We start from the raw sequence: 26,234 nt of genomic DNA, 5'->3' as shown, positions 1-26,234 counted from the left end.
GAGAAGTGCGTTGTTTGTGTATCTCTGCAGCAGCCGCTGGAGAGGTACGTAGAGGGCGCACTTCTCCTCCATAGACTGGCTCCGACTGTCGTCCGTGACGGGACCCAATTCCAGAAAGCTGCGGAGGGCGGCGGCGTGGGAGCGATCCAAGCGGATGGGGCTGGAGGAAGCCCAAGGTATGTATAAATCTTTTAATCAATTGTGTATTAACTCATTAGCAGTTCCAAACGAAATATTTAGTTTGAAGACTGCCGACGCATTCTAAACCTCTGCCGGCAAATCTCATCTGGCTGTCTAGAGCAGGGAGCAGTTTATACTTACTTGTTTTGGACGGCTTCTTCTCTTCACCCACCGGGGGGCTCTGAACTTCAATCATGTCTTCTGGGTCCCGATCACGTCCGATCACATGATATGACGTGATCAGTACCAGGAGACTGTGTCAGTGTTAGAGCGCTGCCCAGTGGTGGAAGAGGGGTGAGGGAAGAGTCTCTTCCCTAACCCCTTATCCACCACCGGGTGGCGCCATAACACTGACACAGTCTCCTGGTACTGATCACATGTCATATCATGTGATCAGGACAAAGGCATGTTGGGGTTACATCACCGCGGCGGTGGAGGAATAAGGAAAAACTGGTCCACTGTCCAGACAGGTAACTGTAGGGGCTTGTTCACACTAAGGGCGTTTGCGTTTTTTCAAGCGCCTGCAATTTTCCAAATTGCCCTAAAAGCGTTGGTGCAATAAATCCCTATGAGAGTGTTCACATCTGAGCGGTTCGATTACGATTCGCTCACCAAGGCGCTGCCTGTACCATTTCTGGGGCGATTTCCCTATAATGGCAGGTATAGGGAAATCGCAAAGTGCTTCAAAAAGCGCTTTGTATAGCTATTTCCCGAGCGCTTTTTACAATAAATGCATTGTATTTATTCTTTTCCGGGGCAAATAGTTCACTTCTTGACTTGCGTCAGGAAGTGAACAAACGAATCGCTCTGCAGAAGCGCTTAGAAAAGCGCTTTACAAAAAATCGAAGCGCACAGCTAAGCGCCGAGAGAGGAAAATAAAAATCACTCACAAAATCAAAAGTCACTGGCGTCAGCGATTTTTGATTTTAGGTGTGAACAAGGCCTAAAAGCTCCCAGTGCCACTCTGCGTACCCTGCTAGTCTGCCAGGCTGGGGAAGGCAACACTTCCCCAGCGCCAGGAAAAATTCAGCCCTGCCGCCAAATAAAGTTCTACTTTATTTGGCTGCTAAAAGGGTAATAACATATCCAATAGTAATGACCAGCCTGAAACTGTGCAGTGCCCTCTCTTCTATAGTGTGTGTGATTTGTGTTGTCAAGTTGTGCAGCGTACGCTGTATTATCTGCACTGCAGGTTACTCCACTTGTCTGTTATTTGTTTGTTGTACAGCGCCATGGAAGATGTTGGCGCTTAGGGTTATGGGCAAAGGTAACCTGGCACCCCCCTCCCAGCAAACTCAGTCCTCAGGGCCCCCCAAACCGGCTGAGGCCCCCCCCACATTTCCCCATCTTAACTCCCGCATGCTCCTTGGGGCCCAAGCACAATAGCAGCATTTGTGTATCACCTGTCCAGGGGGCTGGTGCGCTGCTCCCGTCACTTGCACCGGTCACAAGAGGCAGACAGCGGGAAGAAGACCAGGAACATGAAGGAATGGAACAGAGCTGGCCGCCGGGACAGGTGAGATGCCAATGCTGCAATTGTGCTGGGGCCCCGAGAAGCACATAACAGTGAAGAGGGAGGTCGGGGGCCTGGCAGCACTTTTGTTGATGGAAACGCCGGCCCCGGGGACTGTCAGACCACATAGAGAAACCCATGAGCTTTGGTCAGTGGGTGGACTGGCAGCCATTTGTAGCCTGCTTGCTATTTGCAGACTACTCTGGGCCTGCATGGATTACCTCAAAAGCACCAGCTGGTGAGACCTATGCTACCTGTGTAAGCTCCTGCCTGATTACAATTGTCTGTCATCTGTGACTTGCTTGTGCATGGCTGCATCGTTACATCCATCATCCAGGCTGCACAGAAATGTGTACAGAGCAGTGTTCTGCCCAGGCTCTTTTAGCCGGGTGCTCCACCCGGATAGTTTTTGTGAGCACCCGGCTGTCATCTGCTCACCTCCTATTCTGTAAGCAGAGTTGTGCAGAGAAGCACCCGCCCTGCATTCTCACATTTTGCCCCACCCAGCTACTTTTTTATGTTACCTGGCTTCTATTTCATGCAGGAAAAAAAATTCTGGGGAGAACACTGCAGAAGAGCACACTATCAGTAGTGTTCCTGCAGTAACTAGTGAGACCTATGCTTCCTGTGTAAGCTGCTGCCTGATTACTGAGGGAATTGCCTGTCATCTGTGACTTGCTTGTGCATGGCTGCAATGCTACAGCATCATCCAGGCTGCACAGAAATATGGATAGAGGAGCTCACTATCAGAACTGTATCTGCATTAACTGGTAAGACCTATGCTTCCTGTGTAGGCTGTTGTGTGCATTTTGATCTAGCTTAGACACTGTCTGTGCCCGCTTGCTGAAGCAAGGAAAGAAAAAAAGACTCCCAATTAAGACTGAATTAAGATACGGTACTAAAGTATTCTTTATGTGCCTGATATAGTAAGACAAGACAAACAACATTTATATCGCGCTTTTCTCCTGGCGGACTCAAAGCGCCAGAGCTGCAGCCACTATGACGCGCTCTATAGGCATGGAGCGCATCCTAGTGGCTGCAGCTCTGGCGCTTTGAGTCCGCCAGGAGAAAAGCGCAATATAAAGGCTCTGTGTTGGTTTGTTTGTTTGTTTGATATAGAAGGGAGACTTGCCTAAGGTCTCCTACTGAATAGGTGCTGGCTTACTGAACAGGCAGAGCCGAGATTTGAACCCAGGTCTCCTGTGTCAGAGGCAGAGCCCTTAACCATTACATCATCCAGCCACTTCTGATATAGTAAACTACTTTGCCTGGTCCTTTGGAGTTTACTATAAAGGGATTGTGCTGTAGTAGAATTTCCTGAGACTTGTAGTTTCCTGCTGTGTAGATTGATCTGATGCTTTCTGGCTCTATGCATGATGATAACGCACAGCTTTGCCTGCCATAATCCTCTTTAATAATGCAGCAGTAGCTGTTACTGATGTTGATACAGTTTAGGGTCTGATGATGTCACGTGGCTGCTGCTTAGCAACGAGGAGTGTCGCTTCAGGATGAGCTTCTCTAATTAGCTGACTCAGGCTGTGGCCTTTGTCACCGCTCTGTTCTAATGAGCAGCGGGGCGCCAGGCCAGAGCAGCTGCACAACGTGTGATGTCTGCCTCTGTCTACATTGTAATACCACTGCGTCCCTTTCATCAACCTTCCTCTCTCACCAGTTAATAGAGATACAGTACTAAGTGTGCTCCTCAGTCTACATTTCTGTGTAGCCTGGATGATACTGTAGCGTTGCAGCCATGCACAAGCAAGTCACAGATGACAGGCAGTAATCGGGCAGCAGCTTGCACAGGAAGCATAGGTCTCACCAGGTAAAGCAGGTACAGTACTGATAGTGTGCTCCTCTGTCCACATTTCTGTGCAACCTGGATGATTTAAGCTCTGGAAGTGGGCAGAGGGCTGGGAATTATTTCTGATTGGCTGAAGGGGGTTGGCACATTATGGGGGTGGAGTTTACTCTCTGGAAGTGGGCAGAGGGCTGGGAAGGATTTCTGATTGGCCGAAGGGGGTTGGCACATTATGGGGGTGGAGTTTACGCTCTGGAAGTGGGCAGAGGGCTGGGAATGATTTCTGATTGGCCGAAGGGGGTTGGCACATTATGGGGGTGGAGTTTAAGCTCTGGAAGTGGGCAGAGGGCTGGGAATGATTTCTGATTGGCTGAAGGGGGTTGGCACATTATGGGGGTGGAGTTTACTCTCTGGAAGTGGGCAGAGGGCTGGGAAGGATTTCTGATTGGCCGAAGGGGGTTGGCACATTATGGGGGTGGAGTTTACTCTCTGGAAGTGGGCAGAGGGCTGGGAATGATTTCTGATTGGCTGAAGGGGGTTGGCACATTATGGGGGTGGAGTTTACTCTCTGGAAGTGGGCAGAGGGCTGGGAAAGATTTCTGATTGGCTGAAGGGGGTTGGCACATTATGGGGGTGGAGTTTACTGTCTGGAAGTGGGCAGAGGGCTGGGAATGATTTCTGATTGGCTGAAGGGGGTTGGCACATTATGGGGGTGGAGTTTACTCTCTGGAAGTGGGCAGATGGCTGGGAATGATTTCTGATTGGCTGAAGGGGGTTGGCACATTATGGGGGTGGAGTTTACTCTCTGGAAGTGGGCTGACACTTTGCTTTTTCCCCCCTGCAGGATCTGAGGAGGAGGCAGTTGGCAGAAGCAGCAGAGAAAAGACAGATGGAGGTATGAGCTGGGTTCTCCTGCCCAGGGCACAGTGTACAGCATTCAGATGTTCCTTTGTGCTTTCCTTTTAACCTGCAGAATAAGCAAATTGCAGCCTGATCATGGATCTTCAAGTGATGTTACATGTAGGAGGACCTCAGTCGATTTACAATTTTTTTCTTCATTTGCCCAAAGATTCCTTTTAAATTACACATTTTCCAGATCTCACAAGCACACGGCAAAACGTGCATGATTCCACTGGCCATTAAAGTCAGTGGCCTGCTTGGAAATTCCACATAGCGTTTGTTTGTGTACGTTTTTGTTGTGTTGCTGTATGACACGTCTGCTGCAGAGGATGACATGTTCTGGCCAATAGCAGCCAGTTACACATTTAAGATTGACAGTAACACTGAGATTTCCCCTTCACAATGGTGAGATTTCCCTGCAGTAGTTTTTGTCTCCTCCCCTCCCACAATGGTGAGATCTCCCCGCAGTAGTGTGTCTCCTCCCCTCCCACAATGATGAGATATCCCTGCAGTAGTGTGTCTCCTCCCCTCCCACAATGATGATATCTCCCTGCAGTAGTTTGTGTCTCCTCCTCTCCCACAATGGTGAGATCTCCCCGCAGTAGTATGTCTCCTCCCCTCCCACAATGGTGACATTTCCCTGGAGTAGTTTGTGTCTCCTCCCCTCCCACAATAGTGAGATCTCCGTGCAGTAGTTTGTGTCTCCTCCCCTCCCACAATGGTGAGATCTCCCTTCACTAGTTTGTGTCTCCTCCCCTCCCACAATGGTGAGATCTCCCTGCAGTAGTTTGTGTCTCCTCCCCTCCCACAATGGTGAGATCTCCCTGCAGTAGTTTGTGTCTCCTCCCCTCCCACAATGGTGAGATCTCCCTTCACTAGTTTGTGTCTCCTCCCCTCCCACAATGGTGAGATCTCCCTGCAGTAGTTTGTGTCTCCTCCCCTCCCACAATGGTGAGATCTCCCTGCAGTAGTTTGTGTCTCCTCCCCTCCCACAATGGTGAGATCTCCCTGCAGTAGTTTGTGTCTCCTCCCCTCCCACAATGGTGAGATCTCCCTGCAGTAGTTTGTGTCGCCTCCCCTCCCACAATGGTGAGATCTCCCTGCAGTAGTTTGTGTCTCCTCCCCTCCCACAATGGTGAGATCTCCCTGCAGTAGTTTGTGTCTCCTCCCCTCCCACAATGGTGAGATCTCCCTGCAGTAGTTTGTGTCTCCTCCCCTCCCACAATGGTGAGATCTCCCTTCACTAGTTTGTGTCTCCTCCCCTCCCACAATGGTGAGATCTCCCTGCAGTAGTTTGTGTCTCCTCCCCTCCCACAATGGTGAGATCTCCCTGCAGTAGTTTGTGTCTCCTCCCCTCCCACAATGGTGAGATCTCCCTGCAGTAGTTTGTGTCTCCTCCCCTCCCACAATGGTGAGATCTCCCTGCAGTAGTTTGTGTCTCCTCCCCTCCCACAATGGTGAGATCTCCCCGCAGTAGTTTGTGTCTCCTCCCCTCCCACAATGGTGAGATCTCCCCGCAGTAGTTTGTGTCTCCTCCCCTCCCACATTGGTGAGATCTCCCCGCAGTAGTTTGTCTCTTCCTTTAGAATTAGAGGCATAGAGCTTTCTGGCTAGGATGTTTAGTGGATTGCATGTAAGATGGGTTATCAGGCTTATAAATAATTGATTGTGTTTATGTTGCTTCTATTAGTCTGCTAATCGAGGCATCAAGAACCCGACATCTGTCGAACAGAAAAAGAGAAAGAAGGAGGAAGTGGAGAAGATGACGGTGACTGCAACGCCCTCTGGTGGTGAAGGCCTGCGGGTAGGTTCATCAGTGCTGTGGGGTGTTGGAATCTGGGCAAGAAGCCAAATAGTAGTAATTACTGTGTTTTTTGGACTATAATGGCCCATACACACGTCGGATTTTAGCGAACGACCCGACGTTTGAACGTTCCGTCGTTCAGACGTTTCCGCGTCAAATCCGACGTGTGTACAGACTATCCTTCGGGTGATAAGACTGGTTACCAGCGATCCGCCGGGCATTATCCAAGGTGTAGTTCAGGCCCCGACCCTGCCCAGGGTCGCCCTATCAATTTGCGATCAAAACCGCCGCTTTAAAAAAATCCTACGTCTGCGCAGTTCTTAGCCGCTAGTGCGGCTGCGCAGGTTCTCTGGCCTGTCCCTGGCCCGTCCTCGCTCCCTTCACTCAGCGCTGTACGTCATGTGGGCGTGCCCGCACGGCCGCCCACATGACTGATTGAGGGCCAAGTCAGCCACGCCCCCTCAGCCGAGACAAGCAGCGCTGAGCGTGGGGAGACGTGACTTGTCCCTCAATCAGTCATGTGGGCGGCCGTGCGGGCACGCCCACATGACGTACAGCGCTGAGTGAAGGGAGCGAGGACGGGCCGGGGACAGGCCAGAGAACCTGCGCAGCCGCACTAGCGGCTAAGAACTGCGCAGACGTAGGATTTTTTTAAAGCGGCGATTTTGATCGCAAATTGATAGGGCGACCCTGGGCAGGGTCGGGGCCTGAACTACACCTTGGATAATGCTAACAGAGGGCCACACAGTGACAGGCCAGGCGCTGATAGTCTGCTATGACATCTGCAATGGCCATAAGGTAATTAACTTTTTTTCGTGTGTTCGCCTCGTAAGTCCTTTAAGACTCACTTTTTATCCCCTAAAAGTGGGGGGAAAAGTCACTGCGTCTTATAGTCCAAATGCAGGGAGGTTCTGACTTGTGAACGCCTGCCAATACCAACCTCCAACCCGCCGCAATGTCGGGGACTTCCTGTACTGTGCCCATGCAGAGGAGGACAAAGGGGTCATAAGAAGGATGGAGGTGGACACATGGGGGACAGAGGAAGACACAGGGAGACACAAGAGGTACAAGGGGGGCATAATCCACAAGATGCCCCTTCACCATGGATGCACCATGTTTAGTATATATTTTTCCCCTGGTCTTGTCCTCTAAACCCAGGTGCGTCTTATAGTCTGAAAAATACAGTAGTCTCATGTCAAATATTATCCGGTAATGATAATCTCTTCCAGGAATCCATATGTAATTAAAAGGGAACCTGAAGCGAGAGGGATATGGAGGCTGCCATATTAATTTTCTTTTAAACGATACCAGTTGCCTGGCAGTCCTGCTGGTCTATTTGGCTGCAGTAGTGTCTGAATCACACACCTGAAACAAGCATGCAGCTAATCCAGTCAGACTTCAGTCAAACATTTGATCTGCTGCATGCTTGTTCAGGGTCTATGGCTAAAAGTATTAGAGGCAGAGGATCAGAAGGACAGCCAGGCAACTGGTATTGTTTAAAAGGAAATAAATATGGCAGCCTCCACATACCTCTCACTTCAGCTGTCCTTTTAAAGTCAGTGTATATGAAGGCACTTTTTATAATAACATAAATGTTGCAGACCAAAAAGTCCTTTCAGATTGCGTCTGGGCGGGACTCCAGCCACTTCCTGTTGGAGCTCCTCCCACACATTTACATGAAGCACGGATCTTTGCTGCCATCTTATTTTTGTCACCTTGAAATCTTCATTGAAATGAATGGAGCTTCTAGCCCTGAAACAAAATGAGCCATCAAGAAGATCAAAAAGCAAAAGAGGCCCATAGACGATGCTAAGTGGCCCATGTCATGTATATACACATAGAGAGAGAGAGAGAGAGAGAGAGAGAGAATGAATGAATTTCTGTGTAATCCTCTTACCAACCACATCACGCCGATGGACGGAGCGTTAGGACCGCCTAATGCCGTTCGGCTTAAAGTCCTTGGGGCGGGGATTTCAGGAGATCGCGCGTGCCTCTGCATGAATGACTGAGCAGAGCTCCTCCATCAGTCTCCCAGCGGTGTTCGCCGCTTGGAGACTGGTAGACCTGTATAGCGCTGCAGTCTAAGGCAGCGCTGTACTGGGGACAGCTGTGTCACACGGCTCTTCCCTCTGTTGGCTCAGGGGTGATCCGCTGTCATAGGCTGAAGTTTATGGCAGCCGATCAGTGATTGGCTGGGCGGGGGGAGGGAGGGGATTAAAAAAAAAAAAAAAAGCTAATTTAGTAGAATAATAACAACATAAATAAATAACAACAGAAAGCTCTGTTGGTGGGGAGAAAGGGGGGATCACTTGTGTGCTGTGTTGTGCGGCCCGGCAGCAAGCCTTTAAAGCTGCAGTGGCCCTTTTTATGAAAAATGGCCTGGTCTTTAGGGGGGTTTAACACTGCAGTCCTCAAGTGGTTAATATGTCATTGCAGTAATGCAGGGGTGGGCAAACTTTGTACAGATCAGGCTGCATTCCTCTCGTATGCGGACCGCTGCTATTGCAGCTCTATCCCTTCCTCCCCCCTCCTGGCGGAAGAATGACAGGGAAGCGTTGGGGGTAACTCACCCTACCACTTTCTCCAGCAGCGATCTCCATGGCAACTGTGGAGTCGTGACACACTGCTACGTGATGATGGCAGTTCACATGACACTGCTGTTAGCATGGAGATTGCCACTGGAGAGTGGGCTGGGGTGAGTTGGCTTCCTTGCACGTGCCTTGCATGTATCGCTAGAAGGACAGGGGGAGGGAGAAGGGGAGAGGAGCAGAAGCCGTCTCGTCGCAGTCCTCCATCGGCGGGCCAGATTTATAGCACCGCGCAGGCCCACGGCTGCAGTAACGGAAAGCTGTAGGGGGTGGAACGGGAACAGTACATTTTACTTCCTGCTTATGTTTTCTTTTAAGTGGGTCATGTGGTCATTTGCATTTGGCTGCGTGCATTTCTGCTGAAAATAGTGTGTACAGCAGAGCACATGAGAAATGCAACGGGCAAAGACCTCTTAACAAGAATGATGAAATGTGTTCCTTGTGCGAAACCACAGCCACTCGCAATCAGCAAAATGCGTTAACGCACGTGTTTGGTGGTAACGTTGTCCTGGTTTCAGGAATATGTGGGACGCTTTTCAGCACTTTCCAGCGATCAGCAAAGCATTGTGAACAATGTATCCCTATGGGATGATTCACGCCGCAGTGCTTGCGATTTCCATGAATCGCAAACGCACTGCATGCAGCATTCAGTGAATGAAAATCACAAGCGCAAGTGTAAATGAATGCTAAGTCGCAAGGGCTAGGCAAGTGGGAACCAGTCCTTAACTAGGAACTGTAGCAAATAGAACTTAATTTATAGATTATTTAGTCAGTGTCTGCCCATTGTAACATCTTTCCTCTCCCTGATTTACATTCTGACATTTATCACTGGTGTTGACGTCTTTAGTTCTGCCAGGTGATCTATGCGGAATCTTCATTACTGAGAGTTCTATGCACAGAGGGAGATTCTGCTTGCATGGCAGTTGGAAACAGCTGTTATTTCCCACAATGCAACGAGGTTCACAGACAGCAAACTGTCAGGACCTTGGTCATGACATCACACTGTGGGAGGAGTTTCACCACAATATCAGCCATACAGACCCCACTAATCATCCATTCAAGAAAAGGTAAAGATTTCTCATGGGAAAGAGGGGATCAGCTACTGACTGAAATGAAGTTCAATCCTGGGTTAAAGTTCATCTTTAACCTCTTCAGGACTGTAGGCTTACACCCCCTTAGTGACCAGACTGTTTTTTTACAATTTAGGCCACTGCAGCTTTAAGTCCTCACTGCAGGGCCGTACATCTCAGCACACAGTGATTCCCCCCCCCCCCCCCCCCACACACACACTTTTCTGCCTACCAACAGAGCTTTCTGTTGGTGGGCTCTGATCCCTGCTGGAATGTTTATTTACTTTTTATATATATATATATATATATATATATATATATATATATATATATATATATATATATAATATATATATATATATATATATATATATATATATATATATATATATATTTGTTTGGTTTTTTTTTTCTAATAAATACAGCTATTTTTTTTTTCCCAGCCCTCCCTCCCCCCAGCAGCCAATCACCACAATCGGCTGTCATAGGCATCAGCCTATGACAGCCGATTGCTCTTCTGCCTCCCAGGGGGACAGCCGTGTCACACGGCTGTCCCCAGTTCAGCTCTGCCATAGATTGCAGCGCTGTACCATGTAAATAGACGGCTGTTTCGGCGTCTAACAGTCTCCTATTGGCGATCGAGCGGAGATGCGCGCACAATCTCCTGCAAAACCCCGCCCCAGGACTTGACGCCAATTGGCGTGACGCGGTCGTTAGGAAGTTAAGGTGCCCACTAATACCTGGTCTCCCAGAATGTTCTGGGAGGAGAATTCTCGATTGCTAAACAGCCTAGGCTAAGCATCACTGGGAGGGCGGGGCTACATACCAATAGACATAAATATATAGCTGTAGAAAGTGTTTCAGAAGCTGAAACCAGGAAAATTACTGTAAAAGTCAGTACCCTGAATGATTTTCTGCATTCTATTATATGTTGCTGCAGGGCCTCTTCAATAGTGCTACAAAGAAACATAGCGTACTGACCAGAATGGTGACTTGCACAGCAAAGATGCCATTACTCCTGTTATGTGAATCTGTAAACTCTGCAGATAGTGGATACGATTATAGAATCGGGCTGAGTTTTGCTGGGATATGTGGGTCTGACATTTGGCCTTCTGCTGTTGGAGGACAATGGGCAGTGTTTACCTACAGAATGTAACATGTTAGTGGTTTGTGTTCAGAGACAACATGCTTCAGTGATAAGCAACACATTGTTTAGTCTGTAAATACTGTGTGGTGAGTTCTGGCTAGTATTCTGGTAAAACTAGTTATAATTTAACCAGTTCAGGTTCCTAACAATTTTGGGATTGCTCTTGATACAGCTATAACCTTTTGACATCTAAGTGATACCGTGTATGTATATGTGGGTGCGGACACACACGGACACACATGGACACACACGCACACACGGGCACACACGGGCACACACGGACACACACACACACACACACACACACACACACACACACACACACACACACACACACACACACACACACACACTACTTTATAGCCATTTTACAAGGGACATTAGACATACTGTATATATTCGTGTATAAGCCTAATTTTTCAGCACAAAAAATGTGCTGAAAAACACACACGGAAACACACACGGACACACACACACGGACACACACGGACACACACACACATGGACACACACACACACTACTTTATAGCCATTTTACAAGGGACATTAGACATACTGTATATATTTGTGTATAAGCCTAATTTTTCAGCACAAAAAAATGTGCTGAAAATGTACCCCCTCTGCTTACATACTGGATGGTGGAGCAGGTTTTGTTACTGGCAGAGGAGTGTAAGGATTGTGCACTAATAATCCTGCTCTTGCCAGCTGGCTCCTTGCTGTGTACGTGGCCACCATCCCCTGCAACATGGTGTGCAGAGTGTGCTGCTCAAGACTACCTGTGTCCCCTGGCTTGTGGAGCAGAGTGTGCAAGCAACGTGTCAGCGGTGAAATGACCCGGAATTGTTCCTGTGTGCGGTCTTGAGACACAGCTGTATCATCCTTGGGGCACATCTGGCTATGGGGAGAGGCGCTGACTTGTACTGGGGGAATATCTGGCTTCTGTGGAGGGGGCTATACTGGGGAGGGGCGATTATACACGAGTCAATCACTTTTTTCCTGTTTTCTTAGGGAAAAGTGGGTACCTTGGCTTATACATGGTTCGGCTTATATGCGAGTATATGCGGTAAATGTAGAAAATACACTTTTTTTTTAAGTTTCACCCTTAGTAAATTTTCACATAACAATAGCCACTGCTGTAAAACACCTCAAAATATATTTCTTGGCTCTTCCCAGTTAAAAATACACCACATATGCTTTATTTCATTACTAGCTGAACATGTAGAAGACCATTATCCCTGACTGCGCGTCTGTAGCCATTGGATCCGATTGCTAGGGCAACAGTTTGGGGGCCCCTGATGCTGTACAGATGCATTGTTAGGCAATGACATTGCGATACATCTGTACAGCATTGGAGCCCCAAACTGTCTCCCAAGTGATCGCATCTGAACGCTACAGGAAGCAGTCATTAGAGGTGTAACACATTGTAACGCCAAGTACAGGTGATGCATTAGGTTCATAGGCTAGGAAGAGGCTAACACTTCATTACAGCGGGGGAAACAACGCACTTTATTTTTTACTTTGACACCATTTGCCACTTTTTAAACACTCTTTTTGCTTTTTAAACTTTTTAATTTTTAACATTTAATGAATGGTTTCTGTTTTTTGTTTTTGCGGCAATCATTTACTTTTGAACGAGGACGCGCGTGTATGAATGAGAGGGCACATTGGCGGCTTTCATCTCTGGAATAAGACTCATGTCCAGGAACCTAAAGTAGTTAAAGAGGCCCTGTAGTGACATAGAATGTAGTCAATTATTTAGGATACCGACCTTTAAGTTAAATTTCCTGGTCTCAGCTTCAGAAATGCTTCCGATATGTCTATATTGCTGTATATTATGTAGCCCCGCCCTCCCAGTGATGCTTAGCCTAGGCTGTTTAGCTGTGCATAATTATCCTCCCAAAGCATTCTGAGAGACCAGAGTCCATATGCAATTATTTTTTTTTTCTCCTAGGGGATAATTTTTCATCGTCTATTTAGAATAACTTATCTGAACTTTGCAATTGAAAAAATATCATAAAGTAGGTGGAAAAAGTACTATCAAAACTATTTTAAAGAAGATTTGTAAAGAAAAAAAAAAAAAGCCCCTCTGGGGGTTACTTACCTCGGGAGGGGGAAGCCTCTGGATCCTAATGAGGCTTCCCCCATCCTCCTCCGTCCCTCCATTCACTTGCCGGGACCCCTGAGGAGCGGTGATGTAAATATTTACCTACCGCGATCCTGGGCAGGCGTACTAGCGGCTCTCCATTCGGGTTAAGATGGAAATAGCCGAACCCCATCAGATTTGTTCCTGCGCTTTAGAGCAAATACGATCGGTTTGTCTATTTCCGCCGTACCTGAACAAAGAGCTATTAGTGCTCCTGCGCAGGATTGCGGAGAGGTAAATAAATCATCCCTTGTCATGCTTGTCGGGGAGGTTTCGGGGGAGCCAGCGCTGGTTTCCTCTAACCCATAGGGGAGGGGGGGGGGGTTGTTACAGATTCTCTTTAAGTATTTTCTTGCTTGCTGGTGATTTAACGTCCCTGGCGTTATGATTTATAGCTACATGCTTCCCCCCCCCTCCCCTCCCCTCCCTGTGGTGTCCGCCCGTACGCTTCGTCCGGCGCATAATCCAAACAGGAAATTCTGTCCTCTTTCGCGTCGGGTAGCGGCGGAGCAGCAGCGATCGAAACAAACACGCAGCTAGCAAACTGCTAGCTGCGTGTTTGAAAAAAAAAATTATGCAAATCGGCCCAGCAGGGCCTGAGCAATCCACCGCGGCGGCATAGCCCGAGCTCAGCTCGGGATTACCGCCAAGGAGGTTAAGGAGAACCCGAGGCGGGGTTCTTACATCGCAATCCATATACAGAGGCTGGGTCTGTCTATAGAGCCCAGCCTCTGTTGCTAGTTAGTTCCCTCCAAAGCCCCCCCTGCGCGCTGTCAGACCCCATAAAACACAGCCACGCTACGCGGCTGTGTTTACCTCACTACTGTCAGTCTCGGCTGCTCCCCCGCTTCCTGAATCGCTCCGGTCCCCGCCCGCGTCCCTTCCCTCCAATCAGCAGAAGGGACGTGGGCGGGGACCGGAGCGATTCAGGAAGCGGGGGAGCGGCGAGACTGACATTAGTGAGATAAACACAGCCAGCTGCGACATGCTGCGTGTCGCCAGCGTGACTGTGTTTTATGGGGTCTGAAAGCGCGCAGAGGGGGCTCTGGAGGGAACTAACTAGCAACAGAGGCTGGGCTCTATAGACAGACCCAGCCTCTGTATATGGATTGCGATGGAAGAACCCCGCCTCGGGTTCTCTTTAAAGGGCCTTTTATTCGAGTTTGAGAATATCAACTTAGGAGAAAACTCACCTGACAGGACTAAAGAAGTCGCCACCAGTGATACATTTCAGAATATAGAACATGGTGAGAAAAGATTTTACAATGGGCAAACACTGACTGACTAATTCGTAAATGAATATTGTACAAAAAATTAGAAATGTCATTCACTGTTATATTCGCTACAGTTCTCTATGATACCAAACAACATTCTGTTACATCTGTAAATACTGTGGGCAGATCTGGCCGCTATCCTGGTAAAACTAGTTATAAATAAAGGAAGCTGCACTTATTGTTCTGCGGAATGTTCCAGAGCTGTGACTCCTAAGGGAAATAGATTTATAGGCCGATCTGCAGGGCGGGAGGATGTGACATCATTTCCTGTGCACTTCCATGGAATTTCCATGTACCAAAACTAAACAAGGTGACCTATAATAGTAATCAGGAGGATTAGTGAATATAAACTGCATCAGAAAGGAGTGCTTGTTTCATGTTCCAAATGCGCTTGTTACTGCAGAACAGCTCGGTTCCTCTCCTCTCTGGGAGTAGCTGGTGGGTGGAACAATCAGGTGTAACCAGGTGACACCCAGAATGGACAGAAAATAGAAGCCAGAGTACATTTTCCAGCAACCCTGCGTTATAGTAAGATATGGGGAAGGAGCTTGTAGTTGACAAGGGAGTAGGTGGTAAGCAGTTGTAAGAGGCAGTATAAGTGTTAAAGTACACCTGTAATCTTAAAGTCTACCAGAGGTGGCTCCCTCCAGCCCCATAAGCACGTCTGAGTCCCTCGCTGTCCTCCTGCGGTCTGCCGTTCATCGGGAATCAGCTCCGGTAACTGGCTCAGTTGAGTCAGTCGGGGTCTTCTGCACATGAGCGGGAGGTCTGCGCATGTGCAGAAGGCACCGACTGACGTGACTGGGCCAGTTACTGGGGCTGATAGCCGTCAAACGAAGGCGCTCGGGAGGACGATGATGAGCTTATGGGGCTTGAGGGAGCCCTGGGTAAGTATCAAATCTTTAGGTAAGCCGTCTCTGGTACACTTTAACCACTTGCCGACCGCCCGCAGCCGATGGGCGGCGGCAAAGTGGCCCGCAGAACGACCGCAATACACCAATTGGCTGTGGCTCGTTCTGCGCTGTCCTGCCGGAGCATCCATAGGCAATTGGCTCCGCCCACCCGCAATGTCAACCCGCCGGCTGTTCGGAAGCGCTGGCGGGTTGTTAACCCCCGATCTGCCGCAATACAAGCGTATAATACGCTTTGTATTGTATACAAAGTGTATTATACAGGCTGCCTCCTGCAAGGGACCACCAGGGCAGGCTGCAGCCCTCCCTGTGTGCACCCAATCACACTGATCTGGCCCCTCTGATCGCCCACAGCAATCCTCAGACCCCCCCTGCCCACCCCCTAGACCCCTGTTTGCACCCAATCACCCCCCTAATCACCCATCAATCACTCCCTGTCACTATCTGTCAACGCTATTTTTTTAGGTTAGGTCCTAACTGCCCCCTGGAGGCTCCTGATCACCCTCAGATCCTCCCCAGAGCCCTCCCCCCGTGTATTGTATACATCTATTCTTCCCTGTAATCACTCACTGATCACCTGTCAATCACCCCCTGTCACTAACACCCATCAGATCAGACCCTAACCTGCCCCTTGCGGGCACCTGATCACCCCCCCCCCCACACACACACCCTCAGATCGCACGCACACCCGCCCTAAGATTGCCTCCGAAGTGCATTGTTTACATCTGTTCTCCCCTCTAATCACCTATCAATCACTCCCTGTCACTATCTGTCAACGCTATTTTTTAGGTTAGGTCCTAAACTGCCCCCCGGGGGCTCCTGATCACCCCCCCCCCACACACACACCCTCAGATCCTCCCCAGACCCCCCCTCCCCCGTGTACTGTATACATCTATTCTTCCCTGTAATCACGCACTGATCACCTGTCAATCACCCATCAATCACCCCCTGTCACCACCTGTCACTAACACCCATCAGCTCAGACCCTAACCTGCCCCTTGCGGGCACCTGATCACCCGCCTGCACCCTCAGATCGCCCACAGACCGCCCTCAGATCGCCTCCGAAGTGCATTGTTTACATCTGTTCTTCCCTCTAATCACCCACTGAACACCCATCAATCACCCCGTTACCACCTGTCACTGCTACCCATCAGATCAGGCCCTAATCTGCCCCTTACGGGCACCCAATCACCGGCCACACCCTTGAGAACGCCCTTAGAACCCCAGCCCTGATCACCTCGCCAGTGTATTTCTTGCATCTATTCTCCCCTCTATTTACATCCTGATCATCTATCAATCACCCCGTCACCCCCTGTCACCACCTGTCACTGCTACCCATCAGATCAGACCCTAAACTGCCCCTTGCGGGCACCCAAACACCCGCCCACACCCTCAGATCACCCTCAGACCCCGCCTGAACGCCTCTCCAGTGAATTATTTACATCTGTTCTCCCCTCTAATCACCCATCAATCACCCATCAATAACCCCCTGTCACTGCTACCCATCATACCCATCAGACCAGATCCTCATCTGCCCCTTTGTGGGCACCCAATCACCCGCCCACACCCTCGGATTGCCCTCAGATTCATCCCCCCCCCCCCCCCCGATCACCTCCCCAGTGCATTGCTTGCATCTATTCCCCCCTCTAATCATACCTTGAGACACCCATCAATCACCTCCGGTCACCCCCTAGCACAGCTACCTATCAGATCAGGCCCTAATTTGCCCCGTGTGGGCTCCTGATCACTCGGCCAAACCCTCAGATCTCCCTCAGACCCCCTTCCGATCACCTCCCCAGTGCATTGATTGCATCTATTCTCCCCTCTAATCACCCCCTGAGACACCCATCAATCACCTCCTGTCACCCCCTAGAACTCCTATCCATCAGATCAGGCCCTAATCTGCCCCCTGCGGGCTTCTGATCACCCGGCCAAACCCTCACCCGCCCCACCGCAGTGACAGAATTTTTTTTTCTGATCACTGCTGGTCTCTACGACTTAATTGTCGCTGAGACCAACCGTTATGCCACACAATATGCAACCGCCAATCCAAGAAGCTACCATGCCCAGCCTTTTTGGTGGAAACCACTCCAAGTTTCCAAACGTAACATTTTTTGGGGCCTTCTCCTTAACATGGGTCTAGTCAAAAATAATGTATTGCGGTCTTATTGGTCTATGCACCCAATACATCACATGCCCATGTTCTCTGCTGCCATGTCCAGGTCACGATTTGAGAACATCCTGCGCTTCCTGCACTTCAGTGCCAATACAAGAGGCCACCCTGCTTATGTCCAGTTCCACAGAGGAATTTTAGCACCTCATGAAACCTGACAGGTGTTCAGAAAAGTCAGAGATGCTTCAAAATGGGAAAATTCACTTTTGGCACCATAGTTTGTAAACGCTATAACTTTTACCCAAACCAATAAATATACACTTATTGGATTTTTTTTAACAAAGATATGTAGCAGAATAAATTTGGACAAAAATGTATATAGAAATTTTACTTTATTTGAAAGATGTCAACACAGAAAGTTAAAAAATCATTTTTTTGACAAAATTCATGTCTTTTTTGATGAATATAATAAAAACTAAAACTCGCAGCAGCAATCAAATAGCAGCAAAAGAAAGCTGTATTAGCGACAAGAAAAGGAGGTAAAATTAATTTAGGTGGTAGGTTGTATGACGAGCAATAAACCGTGAAAGCTGCAGTGGTCTGAATGGAGAAAAAAAGCTCTGGTCCTTAAGGGGCGAATAGACTGTGGTCCTCAAGTGGTTAAGGCTCATACACACGCCTGACTAAGGCGGCCGATTATAAGCGCTTGAGCCGATAGGCGAGTGTATAGTGGGCCCGACCCGCAACCCGCGAGCAATCAGCCCGGGGGATCAACTCACCCCCGTGACGGCCGATTGCATTGTCCGCTCAGCCTGCCGCGTGACGTCATGTACGTGCTACTCTGTCCTCCCCCCCCCCCCCCCACATAGCAACAGAAAGCATCGTCAGCTACATCGCTGACGCACGTCTGTACTGGCTGGCCATTGATGTTGCTCAAGAGATTGTGTACTGATCCCAGCCGGGTGACAGAAATCGTCCGGTCTGTACAGGACTTAAAGGCAGCCAAACAATTTATACATTTTTCCTGACCATTCCCAGCAGAATCGATCACTTTGAACGAATCTGCCAGAAATCAGTGGCCTATCATGTTAGAGTGATCATAATTTTGATCCAAGTTTTTTTTTGTGTGAAAATGGATCCAAATTTTTGCTCTGACAGGACTGAATATCTCCATCAATTGGGGCGAGCCCAGCAGTAGATAGACAGCCCAAATCGACATGCAGCAGTGCAACTCTACTGTTGGATAGATTTTCAGTAGATTTCCTGCTGAGATCGGTTGCATGTCTATGGTATGTGCAGTGTGTGAAAGGAATAGATCCCCCCACCTGATCACATTTAAATCAGATAGGGATCGACGTATAATTTGCTGTCTATGGGCTTGATTCACAAAGCGGTGCTAACTGTTAGCACGCCTGTGAAAAACCCTTTAGCACGTCTAAACCAGCTTTTCACGCGCAAAACTTTATGCGCGTAAAACTTTACGCGCGCACTGCACAGAGCGCTCCATGCGAAGTGCCCATTAAAGCCTATGGGACTTAGCGCGCGCATAAGACTTTGCGCGTAAAACTTTGCGCGCGATCTGATTGAGAAATCCGGTGCTAACCTACTTAGCACCCTGGTTAGCACGTCTAAAGACTTTAGACATGCTAAGTAGGTTAGCACCGTTTTGTGAATCAAGCCCTTAACCACTTGCCGACCGCCCACAGCCCATGGGCGGCGGCAAAGTGGATGCCTAAAGGACCGCAATACGCCTTCAGGCGGCGCGTCCTTTAGGCATGCCGGGGGAGCGATCGCGTCATTGATGACGCGCGCTTCCCCCGGCAACTGGCTCCGCCCACCCGCCGTAACATCCCGCCGGCCGTACGGAAGCGCCGGCGGGATGTTAACCCCGCGATCGCCGCATACAAAGTGTATAATACACTTTGTAATGTATACAAAGTGTATTATACAGGCTGCCTCCTGCCCTGGTGGTCCCAGTGTCCGAGGGACCACCAGGGCAGGCTGCAGCCACCCTAGTCTGCACCCAAACACACTGATCTGCCCCCCCCCGCCCACTGATCGCCCACAGCACCCCTCAGACCCCCCCCTGCCCACCCCCCAGACCCCTGTTTGCACCCAATCACCCCCCTAATAACCCATCAATCACTCCCTGTCACTATCTGTCAACGCTATTTTTTTTTTTATATCCCCCCCTGCCCCCTGCCCCCTCCTGATCACCCCCCCACCCCTCAGATTCTCCCCAGACCCCCCCCCCCCCCCCTGTGTACTGTATGCATCTATCTTCCCTGATAACCTGTCAATCACCCGTCAATCACCCATCAATCACCCCCTGTCACTGCCACCCAACAATCAGCCCCTAACCTGCCCCTTGCGGGCAATCTGATCACCCACCCACACCAATAGATCGCCCGCAGATCCGACATCAGATCACCTCCCAAATCCATTGTTTACATCTATTCTCTCCTCTAAACACCCACTAATTACCCATCAATCACCCATCAATCACCCCCTATCACCACCTGTCACTTTTACCTATCAGATCAGACCCTAATCTGCCCCTTGCGGGCACCCAATCACCCGCCAACACGCTCAGATTGCCCTCTGACCCCCCCTTATCAATTCGCCAGTGCATTAATTACATCTGTTCTTCCCTGTAATAACCCACTGATCACCTGTCAATCACCTGCCAATCACCTATCACCCATCAATCACCCCCTGTCACTGCCACCCATCAATCAGCCCCTAACCTGCCCCTTGCGGGCAATCTGATCTCCCACCCACACCATTAGATCGCCCGCAAACCCGCCGTCAGATTACCTCCCAAATGTATTGTTTACATCTGTTATCTTCTCTAAACACCCACTAATTACCCATCAATCACCCATCAATCACCCCCTATCACCACCTGTCACTGTTACCTATCAGATCAGACCCTAAGCTGCCCCTTGCGGGCACCCAATCACCCGCCCACACGCTCAGATTGCCCTCAGACCCCCCCCCCCTTATCAATTCACCAGTGCATTAATTACATCTGTCCTTCCATGTAATAACCCACTGATCACCTGTCAATCACCTGCCAATCACCTATCACCCATCAATCACCCCCTGTCACTGCCACCCAACAATCAGCCCCTAACCTGCCCCTTGCGGGCAAACTGATCACCCACCCACACCAATAGATCGCCCGCAGATCCGACATCAGATCACCTCCCAAATCCATTGTTTACATCTATTCTCTCCTCTAAACACCCACTAATTACCCATCAATCACCCATCAATCACCCCCTATCACCACCTGTCACTTTTACCTATCAGATCAGACCCTAATCTGCCCCTTGCGGGCACCCAATCACCCGCCAACACGCTCAGATTGCCCTCTGACCCCCCCTTATCAATTCGCCAGTGCATTAATTACATCTGTTCTTCCCTGTAATAACCCACTGATCACCTGTCAATCACCTGCCAATCACCTATCACCCATCAATCACTCCCTGTCACTGCCACCCATCAATCAGCCCCTAACCTGCCCCTTGCGGGCAATCTGATCTCCCACCCACACCATTAGATCGCCCGCAAACCCGCCGTCAGATTACCTCCCAAATGTATTGTTTACATCTGTTATCTTCTCTAAACACCCACTAATTACCCATCAATCACCCATCAATCACCCCCTATCACCACCTGTCACTGTTACCTATCAGATCAGACCCTAAGCTGCCCCTTGCGGGCACCCAATCACCCGCCCACACGCTCAGATTGCCCTCAGACCCCCCCCCCCCCCTTATCAATTCACCAGTGCATTAATTACATCTGTCCTTCCATGTAATAACCCACTGATCACCTGCCAATCACCTGCCAATCACCTATCACCCATCAATCACCCCCTGTCACTGCCACCCAACAATCAGCCCCTAACCTGCCCCTTGCGGGCAAACTGATCACCCACCCACACCAATAGATCGCCCGCAGATCCGACATCAGATCACCACCCAAGCGCAGTGTTTCCATCTATTCTCTCCTCTAAACACTCACTAATTACCCATCAATCACCCATCAATCACCCCCTATCACCACCTGTCACTGTTACCCATCAGATCAGACCCTAATCTGCCCCTTGCGGGCACCCAATCACCCGCCTACACGCTCAGATTGCCCTCAGACCCCCCCTTATCAATTTGCCAGGCCATTATTTACATCTGTCCTTCCCTGTAATAACCCACTGATCACCTGTCAGTCACCTGTCAATCACCCATCAATCACCCCCTGTCACTGCCACCCATCAATCACCCCCTGTCACTGCCACCCATCAATCAGCCCCTAACCTGCCCCTTGCGGGCAAACTGAACACCCACCCACACCAATAGATCGCCCGCAGATCCGACGTCCGATCACCTCCCAAGTGCAGTGTTCACATCTGTTCTCTACCCTAAACACCCACTAATTACCCATCAATCACCCCCTGTCACTGCTACCTATCAGATTAGACCCCTATCTGCCCCTAGGGCACTCAATCACCCGCCCACACCCTCAGAATGCCCTCAGACCCCAGCCCTGATCACCTCGCCAGTGCATTGCTTGCATCTATTCCCCCCTCTAATCACACCTTGAGACACCCATCAATCACCTCCTGTCACCCCCTAGCACACCTACCCATCAGATCAGGCCCTAATTTGCCCCGTGTGGGCTCCTGATCACTCGGCCAAACCCTCAGATCCCCCTCAGACCCCCTTCCGATCACCTCCCCAGTGCATTGATTGCATCTATTTTCCCCTCTAACCACCCCCTGAGACACCCATCAATCACCTCCTGTCACCCCCCTAGCACTCCTATCCATCAGATCAGGCCCAATACAACCTGTCATCTAAAAGGCCACCCTGCTTATGACCGGTTCCACAAAATTCGCCCCCTCATAGACCACCTGTCATCAAAATTTGCAGATGCTTATACCCCTGAACAGTCATTTTGAGACATTTGGTTTCCAGACTACTCACGGTTTTGGGCCCGTAAAATGCCAGGGCGGTATAGGAACCCCACAAGTGACCCCATTTTAGAAAAAAAGACACCCCAAGGTATTCTGTTAGGTGTATGACGAGTTCATAGAAGATTTTATTTTTTGTCAAAAGTTAGCGGAAATTGATTTTTTATTGGTTTTTTTTCACAAAGTGTCATTTTCCGCTAACTTGTGACAAAAAATAAAATCTTCTATGAACTCGCCATACACCTAACGGAATACCTTGGGGTGTCTTCTTTCTAAAATGGGGTCACTTGTGGGGTTCCTATACTGCCCTGGCATTTTAGGGGCCCTAAACCGCGAGGAGTAGTCTAGAAAACAAATGCCTCAAAATGACCCGTGAATAGGACGTTGGGCCCCTTAGCGCACCTAGGCTGCAAAAAAGTGTCACACATGTGGTACCGCCGTACTCAGGAAAAGTAGTATAATGTGTTTTGGGGTGTATTTTTACACATACCCATGCTGGGTGGGAGAAATTTCTATGTAAATGGTCAATTGTGTGTAAAACAAATCAAACAATTGTCATTTACAGAGATATTTCTCCCACTTAGCATGGGTATGTGTAAAAATACACCCCAAAACACATTATACTACTTCTCCTGAGTACGGCGGTACCACATGTGTGGCACTTTTTTACACCCTAAGTACGCTAAGGGGCCCAAAGTCCAATGAGTACCTTTAGGATTTCACAGGTCATTTTGCGACATTTGGTTTCAAGACTACTCCTCACGGTTTAGGGCCCCTAAAATGCCAGGGCAGTATAGTAACCCCACAAATGACCCCATTCTAGAAAGAAGACACCCAAAGGTATTCCGTTAGGAGTATGGTGAGTTCATAGAAGATTTTATTTTTTGTCAAAAGTTAGCGGAAAATTGATTTTTATTGTTTTTTTCACAAAGTGTCATTTTCCACTAACTTGTGACAAAAAATAAAATCTTCTATGAACTCACCATACTCCTAACGGAATACCTTGGGGTGTCTTCTTTCTAAAATGGGGTCATTTGTGGGGTTCCTATACTGGACTGGCATTTTAGGGGCCCTAAACCGTGAGGAGTAGTCTGGAAATCAAATTTCGCAAAATGACCTGTGAAATCCTAAAGGTACTCATTGGACTTTGGGCCCTTTAGCGCAGTTAGGGTGCAAAAAAGTGCCACACATGTGGTATTGCCATACTCGGGAGAAGTAGTACAATGTGTTTTGGGGTGTATTTTTACACATACCCATGCTGGGTGGGAGAAATACCTCTGTAAATGACAATCTTTTGATTTTTTTACACACAATTGTCCATTTACAGAGTTATTTCTCCCACCCAGCATGGGTATGTGTAAAAATACACCCCAAAACACATTGTACTACTTCTCCCGAGTACGGCGATACCACATGTGTGGCACTTTTTTGCACCCTAACTGCGCTAAAGGGCCCAAAGTCCAATGAGTACCTTTAGGATTTCACAGGTCATTTTGCGGAATTTGATTTCCAGACTACTCCTCACGGTTTAGGGCCCCTAAAATGCCAGGGCAGTATAGGAACCCCACAAATGACCCCATTTTAGAAAGAAGACACCTCAAGGTATTCCGTTAGGAGTATGGTGAGTTCATAGAAGATTTTATTTTTTGTCACAAGTTAGTGGAAAATGACACTTTGTGAAAAAAACAATAAAAATCAATTTTCCGCTAACTTTTGACAAAAAATAAAATCTTCTATGAACTCACCATACTCCTAACGGAATACCTTGGGGTGTCTTCTTTCTAAAATGGGGTCATTTGTGGGGTTCCTATACTGCCCTGGCATTTTAGAGGCCCTAAACCGTGAGGAGTAGTCTGGAAATCAAATTCCGCAAAATGACTTGTGAAATCCTAAAGGTACTCATTGGACTTTGGGCCCTTTAGCGCAGTTAGGGTGCAAAAAGTGCCACACATGTGGTATCGCCGTACTCGGGAGAAGTAGTACAATGTGTTTTGGGGTGTATTTTTACACATACCCATGCTGGGTGGGAGAAATAACTCTGTAAATGGACAATTGTGTGTAAAAAAAATGAAAAAATTGTCATTTACAGAGAGATTTCTCCCATCCAGCATGGGTATGTGTAAAAATACACCCCAAAACACATTCTACTACTTCTCTTGAGTACGGCAATACCACATGTGTGGCACTTTTTTGCAGCCTAACTGCGCTAAGGGGCCCAAAGTCCAATGAGCACTTTTAGGCTTTACAGGGGTGCTTACAAATTAGCACCCCCCAAAATGCGAGGACAGTAAACACACCCCACAAATGACCCCATTTTGGAAAGTAGACACTTCAAGGTATTCAGAGAGGGGCATGGTGAGTCCGTGGCAGATTTCATTTTTTTTTGTCGCAAGTTAGAAGAAATGGATTCTTTTTTTTTTTTCTTTTTTTTGTCACAAAGTGTCATTTTCCGCTTACTTGTGACAAAAAATAATATCTTCTATGAACTCACTATGCCTCTCAGTGAATACTTTGGGATGTCTTCTTTCCAAAATGGGGTCATTTGGGGGGTATTTATACTATCCTGGAATTCTAGCCCCTCATGAAACATGACAGGGGGTCAGAAAAGTCAGAGATGCTTGAAAATGGGAAAATTCACTTTTTGCACCATAGTTTGTAAACGCTATAACTTTTACCCAAACCAATAAATATACACTGAATGGGTTTTTTTTTTATCAAAAACATGTTTGTCCACATTTTTCGCGCTGCATGTATACAGAAATTTTACTTTATTTGAAAATTGTCAGCACAGAAAGTTAAAAAAATCATTTTTTTGCCAAAATTCATGTCTTTTTTGATGAATATAATAAAAAGTAAAAATCGCAGGAGCAATCAAATAGCACCAAAAGAAAGCTTTATTAGTGACAAGAAAAGGAGCCAAAATTCATTTAGGTGGTAGGTTGTATGAGCGAGCAATAAACCATGAAAGCTGCAGTGGTCTGAGTGGAAAAAAAGTGCCTGGTCCTTAAGGGTTAGAAAGACTGTAGTCCTCAAGTGGTTAAAGGACAACTGAAGTGAGAGGTATATGGAGGCTGCCATATGCATTTCCTTTTAAGCAATGCAAGTTGCCTGGTTGTACTGCTGATCCTCTCCCGCTAATACTTTTACCCATAGGCCCTGAAGAAGCATGCAGCAGGTCAGGTGTTTCCGACGTTATAGTCAGATCTGACAAGATTAACTACATGCTTGTTTCTGGTGCGATTCAAACACTACTGCAGGCAAATAGATCAGCAGGATAGCCAGGCAACTGGTATTGTTTAAAAGAAAAAAAAATATGGCAGCCTCCATATGCCCCTCACTTCAGTTGTCCTTTAAAACAGAAGGTATTTGTGATAATTCAGCTTTAAAGTAAACCTGAGATGAGCCAAAAAAAGGGGCTGGAGGGAGCCCCAGCTATGTATAAAACTTTTATATCATGTCATTTCAGGTACACTATAAGTAAGCAACTGTGGTTACCCACAATGCATCACTACTGGCTATGCTAATTAACTGGTGTATAGCAAGCCTATAGCTTATATATTTTACAGAACCACATCAACCCCACATGCAGACAGCCTGTTTCGGACTGTTGGTTGTCCTCAGTGCATGGCAGGGATTGATATGCCTCTAAGGGGGTAGGGTTTGGACCAGTACAACAGAATACCCAAGCAGCGGTTTTGGGTCACCCCGAGCTGCTTGTGTATTCTGTGGTAGAGGCATCTACAGTATATTTTTGCCACATCAGGTGGCAGTGTGGCCACAGTGCACAGTGGAAGCTTGTGTTTCAGTCATGCATT

General features: G+C 48.3%; 1 protein-coding gene across 1 annotated transcript in view; it reads left to right on the top strand.

Annotated features, from left to right (window-relative positions):
- SVIP (small VCP interacting protein) overlaps nt 1–26,234 on the top strand; it is a 39,440-nt gene that overhangs the window by 5,067 nt on the left and 8,139 nt on the right. Inside the window, exons 2-3 of the mRNA XM_068261087.1 lie at nt 4,336–4,386; nt 6,082–6,195. Of these exons, the coding sequence (XP_068117188.1) occupies nt 4,336–4,386; nt 6,082–6,195 (165 nt within the window). The remainder of the gene's footprint in view (nt 1–4,335; nt 4,387–6,081; nt 6,196–26,234) is intronic.

Source organism: Hyperolius riggenbachi, chromosome 11 (genome assembly GCF_040937935.1).
Source record: "Hyperolius riggenbachi isolate aHypRig1 chromosome 11, aHypRig1.pri, whole genome shotgun sequence".
Lineage (NCBI taxonomy): Eukaryota > Metazoa > Chordata > Amphibia > Anura > Hyperoliidae > Hyperolius > Hyperolius riggenbachi.
The sequence above is the reverse complement of the archived record's forward strand: the minus strand, read 5'-3'. Positions and strand labels throughout refer to the sequence as shown.